At 32.6% G+C, this 15,852-nt stretch overlaps 1 protein-coding gene across 1 annotated transcript; it reads left to right on the plus strand.

Annotated features, from left to right (window-relative positions):
• The first annotated feature begins 1,538 nt into the window (after positions 1-1,538).
• On the plus strand, positions 1,539-12,065 carry LOC100371164 (marginal zone B- and B1-cell-specific protein-like). Its single transcript, XM_002737466.4, has 4 exons — positions 1,539-1,890; positions 9,734-9,843; positions 10,687-10,791; positions 11,894-12,065. Exons 1-4 carry the CDS (start codon positions 1,675-1,677, stop codon positions 12,051-12,053), a joined length of 591 nt encoding a protein of 196 aa, XP_002737512.1. The 5' UTR covers positions 1,539-1,674; the 3' UTR covers positions 12,054-12,065.
• Positions 12,066-15,852: the final 3,787 nt, after the last annotated feature.

Here is a 15,852-nt window from a genome sequence, read left to right on the forward strand (position 1 = left end):
TACATTAACTGGTATCTTAAGCTTACACACTATATTGTAATAATAGAAGTGTGCTTTAAACAGAGAAAGATTTTATCAACATATTTGTATTTCCCTAAATTTCAACAAATTTGTATTTATACTCTGTACAGAATATTATGTGGCATTCATTATTGAATGCACGTACATATACTGTAAAACCATTAATATTTAATATTTTGAGTGTATTTACAGGATTTTAAGTTCACAAAATTAACTTATCAGTGAAATTAGCAAAATTAAAACCCAGGGAAAAACTTATTCATTATAAAAGGTATATACACAAAAAGAGACAACAAAGACGTTCAGTGTCTGGAGCCATCAGTGAAATTGGTTCCTAAATATCTGATGAAATGGTTATGCATGTGATACCGGTATATATATATTTTTGTGTGTGAATCAGTTGATATTTGGCAGTGGGAGCAATCTGTTAAAAAGCCTTCATGTTATATATCTATAGCCATGGTTTCAAAAGTGCAAATTAAGGCCCCCAAAAATTCTGGTCATTGTGCATGTCAGTTAAAAATGGTCATGTCACAGCGTTGCTTAATTTTGAATTTCTATGTTGTATTGAATACAGAACACTGATTACTGTGATCTGAATGAAATGCTTTACTCCAAATCATGAAGTATTAGAGCACTGAACGTTATGGTGTTTAAAGAGCGGTGGTCACACATTTTTGAAATTAGTAAACAAGCAATTTATTTCACACACATTGTATACGTTGTTGTGGGTCCCATCTCGTACACAGCACGGTGCGACAACCAGTGCCCTTTACTCACCAACTCAAACATAATTTTCATTCAAGGCCAGTTTACTTAATTTTATTTTAGAAGAGGTTTCAAAATTTTCCTTTCTCAGAGTTCTGTGTGTGCCTTTCAAAAAACATTTGGCACAATAGGATGGCAGCAGCTATTCTATTAACTCCGACAATCAATACGTTGCTGTTGTCGGACGTTAGTAAATATTCAGTTAAAAAATGTATTCTTTCAATACCTATTATTTGCACCTTTGATTAAATATATGGCGGGAAAGTGTCAGTTGTAATTTTATATAATTTTGCTAGTCAAAAACACTGCAAAATTTATAATTAACAGAAAACAATGTGAAGACTACTACAAAATGTCTGACTAGCAAATGATTTATGTCAATAAAATTATTATTAGTTATTTGTTCAAAGGTTCATTCTGTATTATTCATTGTATAATAGTCCATGGCCTAGACTTGCATACAGTCTCTTGTTTATTTTTTGGTGTTTATTTCATTAACATAAAATATGAGAGTGTATAAATGGCAAAAGCTGGGTTATTTCATGGTAACCTAGTTTTCGCCATTTACACACTTTTTTTATTTCATTGAAAAAACAACAAAAAACAGATAAGACTTCAAGTATATCCATGGCCGAATCTCCATGGCCATTCCATTCTGCAAATAATCAAACAAGACAACGCCCTCACCTGCAGGCGATCAATAACTTCTCAGCATGCGCAAGATGCTTCTGCGCAGAACGTGGCTTTTCCGGATTCGTTGATGTAAACACTAGTTACATGTGGCCTTTCGAGGACAATTCACCTTTCGGCTACTTTAAATCCAAGTCTCTAACTGTGGAAAGGCACATACTGGAGCGACGCTAGGTGAGCACTGAAGTATCGACCATGATGTGGTGGACAGTGACGATTGTATGGCTGGCTTCCGCGGTTTTGTTGTCGGACATGGTTTCCTTTTGTACCGGACAAGCGACAAGTGAACAGACCAGTCCAACTTCTGGAAAACTAAGTTTCAAAACTCCTGATTTGAGCGATGAAGAAGCGCATTCGTTACATTTGCCGACAGCGCTTAAGTGTGATGCTTGCAGGATTCTAGCATATTCGGTATGTAAACATTAACTATCATCATCACAGAGCAAGGAGCCTGATTTCAGGACCAGGACTTCTTTTCCCTGAATTGTGCACACGACGCTCCGGCCACTGCCAGGCTCCCTCTCCCCCTCCCGCTTGAATTCTGTGACAACCATACTTATTCAGTAACACTTTATTTATAATACTGCGGATTTACGATTTAAATCTGTAGAGCGTCCGTGTTATAATAATCCATAGACCTAGAATAGCGCATGAACCAAATAATTTAGAAACGCCACCGTCCTCTAACTTGTCTGTTCCCGGTGTGAGCCCACAGTCCGAGCGCGTGAATGTAGTGGTCGAGTACGTTTATTATCCGTCCAGATGATTCCCAATTATTGAATGTATAGATGGATTCGCGTTTCGATGCACTTTACAAATTATGCGCCGAGAAAATGCGACAAATTAAGATTCCCCACAAGAAAAGGGAATGTGGGTTAACCCGGTAGTTGATTTTGGAAAAACAATTTACACCAGTGGAGAGTAAATAACAAACCAGTAGGTCGGTTGCCGGGATCGGTTGGTGATTCACTGGGGACGTGAACAATCATTGTGTTGGCTGTTGACATGGCAACGATAGGACAGTTTTTTTTTTTTTTTTGCCAAATAGAGTGATCAGCCCAAGTTTGGAAAACGTCAGGCCAAAAAAATCACAGAAAGGTTTAAATGAAGATTCTGACAAAAACATTACCCAAAATTCTGTGTCAATTCTGTTTTTTGGCAATGAAGAAAGATGTAAAAAACAAACTGAAAACAGTTTCTTATGCACTCCCATCCCTCTAACACTACCCCTACCCTCCAATGCCCCCGAAATTTAATTGTATACGCCCTCCTAAGCACACCTGCATGTTGAGTTTTAACATAATCAGCCCATCCCCAAAAAATCAGAGGAGTTTTAATATGTACATCACAGACAGGCGCTAATTATTACGGCAATTCTAGCTGGAAGATCACCAATAAACAGCCCGAAACAACACAGTTTAAAAAGAGAAATCTCTGAGTAAATACATGTACTAATTTAAATTTTTAGCTCCGCTGTCGACTTTGTCGAGCGGAGCTTATCATATGAGTGATTGTCCGTCGTCGTCAGTGTCAATGTTTTACTTTTTCGACTTCTTGAAAACTACAAGCCTGAATGCTTTGATACTTGGTGTATATGTACCTTGGGTAGACCTCTTAGGTTTGTTCATTTCATGTTGATATCTTCAATTCTCTAATTTTGGTGAATATTTTTGTCATTTTTGGTAAAAAGTGGTATTTTCGACTTCTTGTTAAAAACCGCAAGTGTTTGCTTTGATATTACATTTATAGGTACTACATGTGGACCTCTCTCAGATTTGTTCATTTTGTAATGATATCTTTAATTCTCTAATTTTGGTGAATATTTTTGTCATTTTTGGTAAAAAGTGATATTTTCGACTTCTTGTTAAAAACTGTAAGTCCGACTGCTTTGATACTATTCATATTGTTCATTTTCTAATGATGTCTTCAGTTCTTTAATTGAAATGTGCATTGCTAACAGCGGAGCTATCTCAGCCGATAGGCTGTTGTTTTTTATTTGATTAAAATAAATATCAGTTTTTGAGATGATAGTTACATATGCAAAGCTTGTACATTGTAACATTTTACTCTGTGTTTACCTATTTGAATAATTTAAAGGTTATTTTTTATAACATAAATCTTTAAATATGAATATACTGAAAAAAAAAAAACTCAGCACATCAGCCTTGTGCATTTTATTTAAAGGCTTGTTATATACAAGCATTACCTGTGGACGCTATTTTTTTTATATTCATTTTGGCTTTTTGTGGAGGCTTTCAGCGGGCTACGTTAATTATATTTTTACACGTTTTATACTTTTTTTAACTTTTCCAATTATTTAGTGTTCTAGTTGCCCAAGACTAAAAGGAACATGCTCATGTCTCTTCACCAATTTCTGCAACCATATATTAAGCAAAAATGTAAGAAACAATGAGAGCACAAAAACGTTATACCTTATTTCAGCATCTGTCATGCCATATGAGACAAGGATATACCTTTCAAGGATGTACATTGTAGTAGATGTTTTCAGAAAGTAAAAGTTACCCTACAGTATTTGTTTTCATGGAAAACTATAAAACTATATATTTTATGAAAGCTCATAATTCATACTAAATTGATATGTTCACTTGATTGCTAAATACCCCTGGTAAATGAAATAAAATCTGTAAAATACTTTATTTTGGCTGAAATTAATTTTTGCTGAAAAGACTTTTTTGGTGTTTGTATGGAATCTATTTTCACTTATTTTTGGAAAGTTGGATTTCATTTTCACTGAATTATTCCTTCAGCAAAAATAGTGAAAATGAATATCAAGCGAAAATAAAGTATTTACAGTATTGAAGATTCGAATGAGTACTGTGGAAAATTTTAATATATACCACAGTTTTTTGTGTTTTTTTTTTAAAATGTAGAATAAAACATGAAGCATATAACAGTAACAGCGATTTTACATATATTTTTTTTCGTTTAAATGTCTATTTTTTGCATTTTCACCAGAGTATGTTGTTTCTTTTGTTCAAGGCAATCTGACAGCGTGCTGAATGCCTCCAGGGATAGCCAAACAAATGACGTCAGCGAATGATGTTAAATCAATCTAAAAAGAGTGACAATGTTAAAGCGTCACAATTGTCATAAAGTTATTTGTGGAAACAGTACCATACAAACTTTCTATCTACTGTAAAAGGGTTAATTATTTAGTGGGTTTTAATTTTGCTTATTTCATTGACCGAAAAATGCGCTAAATTGAAACGCAGTGAATATGTAAAATTGAGCATAGAACACATTATCTAAATGATAAAATCGTGAATTTAAAACTCACTGAATATGCCTGAAATGGTAAATCAGCGAAATTTAAACCCAGTGAAAATTAGTCATTTTACAGTACTATTCTACCTACTAATACATGCGTGAAATTTAATCCTAAGATGAGGGGTGGGGTCTGCATACAAATGAAAGTCATGAAAATAAAATGTTCTTCTTGCACAAAGAGCGACAGTTCAATTTTGCCTGTAGTATTGATCATGTGAATAAATGAGAACCTCTACCAGGGTAGTTGAAATGTACACAGTGTAAAATATTTAACAATGAAAAACCAAAGAGGAATGGTGAAGTCTTGGGAAGTAGTACTTGAATGGTACATGTCTTTTGACTATACAAGCTAAATTTTATTGATAATTGACAGTTAAGACACCATGAAATTGTAGACTTAATTAGTCCAGTTATTGAATCAATTTTCTATTTCATATTCTCTGTAATGTACCCACAAAATATAAGCTAAATTGTTGGAAATTGATTTAAATTGCCGGTTAGTATAGATGGTATATTTATAAGCTTAGCATGGCTTTGTTCCCATGGAAATATATTAAATAATGCATCACAGCCATTTTAGCTAGGTGATTTGAAATTTACACCACATTGGTAAGGAGGGTTACCTTGGCGATAGTACAGTAGTTTTCATTTTCACCTTGCCTCAGGGAGATTTTAGGTTTGATTACCAGAGCCAACTGTACTCGGCAGTACGAATCCGGGTACAGTCTGCCCTGCCTTCCAAACATTTATTGCGTTTAGGAAACTGGTTTGCACACATATTCTTGTAATTTGCAATTTGGACAAAAAATCCTGCAGAGACAGCTGTGACTTCCATGTCCAGAAATGTTGCCTGGCATAAAAATATTTAAAAAAAAGAATATGCATGTTACAAACAGGGATTATTACCATTCTGTTTTGTCAGCTTTTCCAACAAGCAGCCTATCGGCTGAGATAGCTCCGCTGTTAGCAATGCACATTTCAATTAAAGAACTGAAGACATCATTAGAAAATGAACAATATGTATAGTATCAAAGCAATCGGACTTGCAGTTTTTAACAAGAAGTCGAAAATATCACTTTTTACCAAAAATGACAAAAATATTCACCAAAATTAGAGAATTGAAGATATCAACATGAAATGAACAAACCTAAGAGAGGTCTACCCAAGGTACATATACACAAAGTATCAAAGCATTAAGGCTTGTAGTTTTCAAGAAGTCAAAAAAGTAAAACATTGACACGGACGACGGACGACGACGACGGACGACGGACGACAACGGACAATCACTCATATGATAAGCTCCGCTCCACAAAGTCGACAGCGGAGCTAACAAAAAACAACACTGATGGCTGCTGCACATTTCTTTTCATAGAAACCAAGTGAGTTCTAAAAACCAAATTAACATGAAAAGCAGTTGTTCTCTCTATTGTTACAAATATTTTGTCAAAAACCCTAATGTGTTTTTTTTCCAAGAAACTAAGGTGCCATCAGTAAATAACGTGCCACGAATTCCAAGGCTAGGCAGCTATTTGTTTTACAAAATTTTGTAAATTATGCAAAAATTATGTGATAAATCTAAAATGCTCAGTTTGCTATCGTATTTTTGAAAAAAAAAAATGATTTCCCTAATCATCAGCTTTTCAGTCCCCGTTCAGACATTGTCTGAAAACAGGGATTTGTGGATTGACCTCTGTGCGTGCGTGCGTGCGTGCGTGCGTGCATGCGTGCGTGCGTGTGTGCGTACGTCCAGACCAATTACATTCGAACTTCACACATACATCATACGTAATATTATACATATTAATACACATCAATTTGTTTCACAATCTTATTCAAGATGGCCGAATGGCGGCCATTTATGTGGGACCTTGATGCACACCAATTTGTTTTTCAGATCAGATTTAAAATAGCTGACTGGTGGCCATTTTGTTTTAATGAATGCGTTTCTAGAGCAATATCTCTCAAATATGGACAAGTACTCATTTGATGATCAGTTGCAAGATGACTGAATGTCAATAATTTTAATGTTAAAAAATCTTCATAATCAAGCATCAGCTTCTGGATCCATATGTGACATGTTTATGTTCCAACTATATTACTATAAACAATACTATATATCTTAAATTTGATAACAGGGACTGTGTCGTGCATGGCTTGTTATTTTGTGCTTTTCTTTTAATAGTGAATACTTTAAAAATAGAAATTGCCGTTTCATGAACATTTCTAACCAGTAGATGTAACGACCAAAAACATAAATATTTAATCTCCTGGCCTATCATGATTTACCACAAAAAACAATTAGCTTGATCATTGCTACAATTAATTACAACACTTGATTAATTTTAAATAACAAAACTGGAATTTAAACCAATAGCAAGCTGCCAGGTGTCGTTGTTAAGTGATGAGCCTTCACCACCTGTTGGTAATTTGTGTACATGTACAACATGTAGTCGTGTAATTCGACTCAACACGTCACATTTAAATATTGTAAAACATCCAATAAATTTGTTCATTGCAATATAATTCAGTCTACTAGAATATTAACATTTCATGAACATAATTCATAACGTTTTCAATCTGAAGTGTTGCAAAATGGTTAGAAGATTGTGGGTTAGACTCTCATAGTCAACTGCAATGTCGTCAATGCAAAAAAATTTAAAAGAATGACGTACATTTGGAGGGGATGTTCAGCTGTATTGTTCTCGTAATGATCTATTTGTTGCAAAGAGTTGTGGTATCAGCACGATAACTGATGTATTGCTCCCCATTTTTGTGTTGTGCTGTCCCTTATTTCTGAAGCTGTTAATGGGCTCAAAGCTTGTGTACAGGAAATGTCGGTATGAGTTGGTACCGGTAATATGCATCTTCATTTCAATAAATACTGACTTAATAAATATAATGCTGTTAGCAATCTACCTGGGTGTTTTGTGATATAAACTGACTTGAACTCTACACAAAAGTAAAAACATTGTCATTTTTTATTTTTTTACATATTTAATATATCATTTTACAAGAATGGAGAAAATAAATTAAAAATATGAAGTCACCGTAATGTTCAGAGCAAATAAATCAAAATACCCACTGTACGTTTTGTTCGTTTTAGGGTGTTTTACCATAGTTTACCATAGCAGTTAGGAAATATATCTTGGTGTTCTTCCCAAAGCGTTTTAGTGATTAGGGATGGAGGGGGTCGAATGCACGCAATTCTCAATTCTAATGATAATGATTTCATAGTTATATTATTTTTTTCAAAACTCCAGATATGAATTCTGTGTATATAATTGTAAACAATTAACAATATTTAACTGACAATTTTTTGGCAATATATAATAACTAAATGTGTTTCACTGTATACAGTAAATTTAGTTTATTTAAAAACATACAACTATACATTATGTTAATTAGTATGCAAATTAATATGCAAATTATCCACAACCCTGATAAAATTTACTGAGGAGAACACTGATCTCAAAATTTTGCTTGGTCACATAGATGTATGTATGGTGAAAGTAGATGTATAGTGTTTTTTTAATGTCTAGAAGTATCAAAAAAGTGACAGTGTTTTCAATGAAGAAATATGTTTCTATTGTGGTCTCTGGAAATTGCTGTTACATGTAAAAGGCAATGATGTATATTAAAAAAGTTCAATTGACTAATACTAAAACGATTACTGGTAATTATAAAAAGATTTTTGACATTAAAACACTGTCACTACTATATATGCTAAAATATGTACACATAAAAAACTTGTAATGAGCATTGTGAATCTGGGAATATTCAAAAATTTGTGAAATTAAAATCAAAGACTTTCATCAAATTTTATCATAAATTAATGTGATATAAAATTTCATATTATGACATCATTTCTAGTGGAGGAAATGTACATCTGTTTCACAGTAATCTTCTCCCCTTATAACATCTGGTATGTTGACACAAATAGATCTGTTATCTACAGATGTGATGAAAAATAGATATTAGTAACACTCTGTTTTGAATCTCAGAATTTGCCAATCATTGACAGCCATCCTAGATATCTCATTAAATTGCTACTTGGTAGCCATTTAGTTTTTTTTGTAGCCGTAAATAAAGAATCATAGATTGTTTTTTTGTTTTTTTATATGTGTCACCTCATCTTTGCTTATCTAAATATTACGTTATAGCCATAAAATTGACACACATATGGAAATATGAATAAATTTATTCATGAAATTTGAATAAACTGAGAAAACGTAAAAATATGTTGCATATGTTTTTTAAATATTTATTTCGCGATTGAGAATTAATTAATTTGATTAGTATGTATTTAATTGATTATTGTATCGATGACATGTATGTATCTCTTGATATCTCGAATCTTCTCTCGATTTATTGAAATAATAATTGTCACTTACTAAATTTGTAGTTTGATTACAGTCCCTATAGGGATTGTCATATCTCTAATCCATCCTCAGGGGCGGAGCTACGTCACAAGACGTTCCACGTTGCTAAGACGCGCACCACTGTACATGCATTTCTATGGGCTCTGTGCGCGCTGCTGTGGAACGCCGGTCGAGCCGGTGAAAATTCGAGAAAACGACACAAACCCAACTTTAAAGTAATCCTGAACAACTAAATTTACATATGTTACACACGTAGGGCTAATCTTGTTACACTGTCCAGGGGAGTCTCAACAACCATTCCCAAGTACCGTTTTCTATGAGTTTTTGGCCTTTCTTTTCACCGTGATGGTTGCCAGGCGGTGAAAATGCCCGGATGTTCGCCCCCGAGGATATGCCCGGTAATGGTAGTTTCTTGTTTACTTGTTTATCTATAGAGAAACACTGCATCATATGCATACCATAGATAATTGTATTAATATTACAATCAATTATTTTTTTTTAATATAAGAATATTCTTTTCCATCATCAATAAATAGTTGTTCAATAATATAAATATGTCAATGTTTTTTGATATTTTTTTTTTATAGATACGAGAGTCATTTGATGAAGCTCATAGGAAGAGGCCTTCTCTCAAAAGATTACCTGAATCAGATTTGATTGATATACTAGAAAATAAGTGTGACCAACAATGGGAAAAGTATGTATATATTTCATGTGACTGAGAGAACAGTGTTCAATATTGAAAGGGTTGTTATCTCATTTATGAAGATTTAATTTCCTGCTTTTTATGCTATTTTACTCCAGTCAGTTATAACATAGTATGTGAAATCACTTAAATGGCGCCCCCACAGTCCAATAATAGAAATGTGTATATCAGCCAATCAGATGCCTTGTTACAAATATCTATTTTCAGCATGATAACTGAGATAGAGCTCAATTATTGGTGGATTATATTTCCAATGTTTTAAGCATCTTAATATGATATAAAATCTAGTGGATATTCAAATTTAACTATAGATTTTATCGTTTCCTTCAAAAACTATTGAATCTGAAAATTTTGTGAATCTAAAGCCTGGCCATTGCTTTCAAATTAGCATATTTTCTTAATTTATGAGCCTTGACCTTGTGACACTGAATTTAAATTAAATGTCAGTGTGAAAATTCTGTAAACAAGGAATACATATAGTACAGTAATTGTATTTCTCTTCAGACAACAGATCACTTGACAAAATCCATAACTAATTATGTTATTTAAAATTTCATTGATTGAATGAATGATAAACAACAAGCTTAATAAACTGTTAAAAGCCTACCTCTAATAAAAATATAAATACAGAATTTGGCTTGAAATCATCTCCAATATACATATAATTTTAAAAAAAAATGTATTTTTTGAGTTTTATTTAAGTATATCATACTTGTCCATTTACACTAACAAGTGATATTTTTAAATGTACATGCTTTGAATGCCACACAAAATCATGAAACTAACTATGAAATTATATTTAAATTTTTGTTTTTTTTGTACAATTTGTAATAGTGTTGGGGTCAAAGAAATCGAGGGAGTAAAGAGACTTTCAGGCCCTGGTCTTGAGACTTCGGAAGTGCCAGGAATTATGCAAGGTGGAGGTAAATGGCCATACAGGTAAGTTTACGATTCCTACCACTGAGGGCATTGACTTTCAGATCACATTTTTTTGAGCTGATATAAATATTGAAACTTGTATGCTTTCAATAAACAAACTTGAAAATTCTATTTTACTGAATAATGTTATTAGTTAAAGTCAAAGTCATGATAAAAGCCATTATTATACATCTTTCACCGTAATGCCATAAGTTACAGCGTGACGTAATTTTGCGGTATTTTACAGGGTATTTTCATCTTACCATATAAGGAAATGCGAATTGCAAATATGGAGTGATTACGCGTGTAAGCTTCCTCTAATAATAAAAACAAACATGGCTGCCATCAGGGTTTGACCGACCGGACTCCACACAAAGAAGTTCACTGATTCTGTTCTAAACATTTTTGATTTCGGTATTCTCATGATGTATCCTTGGAAGGAAAAGATGTATAATAATAAGGTTATTATGAGAATACCTCAAAGTATGCACTCAGACAGTACGCCGCACATTGGCCTCCACTACACGCCGGTCGATAGTCCAGCTGTACTGTCTTCGTGCATACTTTGAGGTATCCTCGTAATAACCTCATATTCTTTTGTGATGGCTGATACAATCTTACCAATTATGTGTTTCTGCAGCATGTTGAGTTTTTATAGTGTTTACTTGGAATGAGGACAGAAGTATATTCAAATAATGTTTAATGCATGGGATGGTAAATTTCTGGTAGGGCTGGTGAAAATTACCTGTCCTGTGTCTGCTACACTGTATTGGCAAATTGTATAGAGTATACACCTTGTATATGTTCAAAATACAAACCATGTTCATGTCTGGGGAAATATGACAACATCATGCTACGAGGGAGGCAGGAAGGGGTTAGGCATATCTAGCAGTTTCTTTATTCAAAAGCTTATTCTAATATTTATGTATTTAGATAATATATCTTGCATCTGATAGTAATCTCACAAGTCTAGTAATTTAGATTAATTTCAAGTCAATATTCAAGAAATTACTTAGAATTAATGTGTAATTTTCATTCATTTTCTACAGAATCTGTTAAGTTTAATTTCTTCTTGATAGTTGTTATTCTGGGCCAATAATTCATTATTCTGTTTTATTTATAGAATTAATGAAAGGTGTGGTTACTACGTTGGGGAGTATGGAGAGGATGAAATATACAACATATATAAAAAAAATCCTGACAAGTTTGAGAAATGGATGTGTTATGGGAAAGATGGTGATTGTACAGCAAAAAACAAAATTAAAAAGAAAACTGAACTTTGATAACATGTTTTTAAACATTTTGTTTTGTTCTATGTGGTAGGGTAGATTTCATAATTGTGGTATGATTACTGGAGTCTTTCAAGTCTATTGTTAGATAACTAGGGAGTCTCTAATATTGAGTTTTCAAGAATTGATGTATAGTTTTGCGGCTATATTGCGAGGTAACTAAGAGACTCTTGTAGGTCAGTGGGAATTTTCCAGGGAATCTTTGAGACTTGCCATATAACTTGGGAGTCTTTGATGTAAAGTTCAAGTCTAGGGAGTTTTCAAGACTATTGCTTGGTGAAATTATTCTTTCCTCATGGAAAACACATTATGCATTTTTAATATATATATTTCTCTTACTGATTTTAATTTAATTTTATTTCTGGAGAAGGAAATGCTTTCTATGTTTACTCTTTTCCTTTGATATGACCACTGGATTATGATAAAAAAAGAAAAAAATTATAAGAAATAATTTTGATCCTAATTTTTTCCATGATAACAAAATAATAATGGTATAATTTATTTTAGAATTTTTCCTTTTTTTTCAAAGGTTTCCACCCTAAAGTGTATGACATTGAATTATGAGTCTTATAACTGTCTTATTGTACTTGTATTCTATTCACCTACAACTGATAGCATAGTGGTGGCTGCATAAGTTCTACAGTTACAATGAGGCAAATAAAGCCACTGGTTGAGTTCAATACCTAGTTTCACTCAGTTTGAAATTGGATTATATATATATTGAATTAATATGCATACACAAAGTCAGGGGAGGTAACAAGGCTAAAATTAATTTTCTGAAACTGTTGATTGGTTCATATTTGTAATTACAAATTGTCATCACAACATTCTCTTTTATATACTGCAAGTTTTTATCGAAGACAGTCACTACTGTAATGTCGTCTATTAATAAAACAAAAACCTCAAACAATCGATATATTCTAGTCTTGCACCTATTATATGGATAACATCTTAATTAATATTAATATTAAAATCCAGTGTATGTATAACTTTTACATGAAAATATGAAGAATGCAATATTGTTAACTGCTGCAAGAATAATTGTTTTTGACACAGTAAATTCTATGTATGTGAAATGTATTGTATATATTCTGATTAAAGAATTGAATGTGTTTTGAAACTGATATGTTTATGTGTTCACTACATGTTGTAGTTCTGTCTGTCAAATTTTTAATATTTCTTTCAGACAGATTAGTTAATTGACTTTTGTTTATCTTTATATTTCTTTCTATATCTTCAATGCTATTTAGCCATGGCCAGGTTTTAATCAGATTATTCTCTTTAACTGCAGTTAGTTTATTAAAAATAACTTTTGACCATCTGGTTGATTCCATTAAACACAACCTCTTGTAATAATTCAGTTTTAATAAACTGACTCTACTTTTCATAGTTATCTACCCCAGGTCCCCTAGAACGGCTTCATTTGCTGTGTATCGACATGCTCCTAGAATAAACTTTCTCACTGTACGTTGCATTCTAATTTTTCTATATCTGTTGAACTAAATATTAGTAACTCGTAGGCATACTCTAAGGCAGGTCTAATAATGTGGTTCCACAGGGATATACCATAATCTACTCTATTTACATTGCCATGGTTACCAAGAATTGATTTCATAATGGGGAGTAACTTGTTAAACTTTTCAGACATTTTTGTACATTGTGTATGATCGGACAAGTTACGTGTAATCCAATAACCCAAATATTTATACTCAGACGCTTCTTTTATCTTTGAGTTCCCAATCTGCCAATCTTTGTTTTTGTTAACTTTCTTGTTAATGATCAACACGTTTGACTTTTCCTCATTAATTGTCATCTTCCATAGTTTGCAGAAATGGTTTGTGACATTTAACATGGATTTGAGTTGGACCTCATTTGGTGCAATAAGCACCACATCATCAGCAAAAAACAATCAATTTATACAAATTTCATCCAATTTAACACCAAGTAGTGAATCATCTAACAGTTTTTTGAATTCTTTCATATAAATTGAGAATAACGTTGGGGCTAAAACACATCCTTGTTTTAAACCCTCATTCTGTGTAAAATAATCTGTTTCAATATCGCCAAATGATACTTTACTTTCAATATGGTTATATGTATTTTTTATTATACACCATAATTTGCCCTTTACACCATTCTGCCATAAAGCATACCATAAACCTTCTCTCCAAATGCTGTCGTAAACCTTGTTAAAATCTAAGAAGGCAAAATATGCATGCATTTTAAAAACTTTAGCTATCCATTTTAGAATGAACACTTGGTCTGTTTTTTCTGAAACCCCCTTGAATTTCCCCTAAAATATTATTAGATTCCACCAAATTGGTTAATTCTTTTTCAACTATTTTACTATAAATTTTTCCAATAACTGAGCTGAGTGAAATGCCTCAATAGTTATTCAGATTTTTTATATTGCCTTTCTTGTGTAATGGTATTATTATGCTTTTTCCCCCATCTACAGGGACAACCTCATGGTGGAGACACATGTTAAACATCAATTTTAATGAGTCTGTCACTACTTTGCCACCACTTTTGATGATTTCATGGGTGATTTCATCTGGCCCTGCAGCTTTATTATTCTTGAGATCTGATATTATTTTATTTATTTGTTCATCCTTTACGGAGATATTATTTATATTTTGTGATGAATCTTCTTCATACTTGGCTATTGAATCTAAAACTTTTTTTTCCAAACATTTTTGATTCTTGGAAAAAACTACCCTTCTCATCCAAATTTTGATGACTTCTTTCACCCAAGTGTTCCCAATAATTTATCAAAACATTTTTAACTTTATCTTTTTCGATTATTAATTTATGTTCCTGGTCAAGAACAACTGACGAATATGTTTTTTTGTATGTACTACATGTAAGTTGTTGTACTATTGTACTAAGACTCAATAAAAGTTTATTAAATATAAAAAAAAGAATATGTTCTTTGTTTAGGACCCTTTAGAATTGACCAGTACTTTAGAGTTGACACTACCGGTACTTGATGTAATTTTTTTGTCTTTAACCTCACAACATGTTTCAATTGTATTATTTAACCACTGGTTCCAAACTTCATCACATGCTGATTGTTTATTTGTTGTATTAGTTGCCAAACGCACGGTATCATCAAAGGATGATAACTTAGTGGTTAAAACATTTTGAAATTCATTCCAATCAGTGTTTTTGTTTATATCCCATTTTTGCGTTTTATTTGTTTTGTGGTCTCGTTTTAAAGTTGGAATGTTTAGAGTGGCATACATAATATTGTGGTCACTACCGATATCAATGACCCTATCCTCATCTACAAACGACTCTGTTACATTATACTTAAAGCTGTTATTTGTTAACATATAATCTATGACCGATTGTTGTGTATGGCGAAACCATGTCAATTTACCAATGCTAATATCACTATTATTAAGCAATGAAAGGTCAAAATTATTTATTAATGAAATTAATTTTTTTCCATTATTATTTACAGTTTTATCACCTGAAATATTCCCAATTCTACCGTTAAAATCCCCTAGCAATAGATACTGATCATTTGATCCTTCTAGATTATTAATATTACTAAATAATTCATGGTCCAGTTCATCAACCCCATCCTTGTTAGATTGAGATTATTTGTCCATCAAAACACACTTGTAATTCATTTATTTTACCACACATGACCTTTGGTCTGGAAGTATGGGGAAGCACTTTTAAATGAAATATTTTTGATTCTGAAAAAACTAGTTCGTCTTATATCATCCAGTAATGACGCACGTAGTACATTTTATTTAAAAAAACTTCAAAATCTTGACATCTA

Source organism: Saccoglossus kowalevskii, chromosome 19 (genome assembly GCF_978046115.1).
Source record: "Saccoglossus kowalevskii chromosome 19, keSacKowa6.1, whole genome shotgun sequence".
NCBI lineage: Eukaryota > Metazoa > Hemichordata > Enteropneusta > Harrimaniidae > Saccoglossus > Saccoglossus kowalevskii.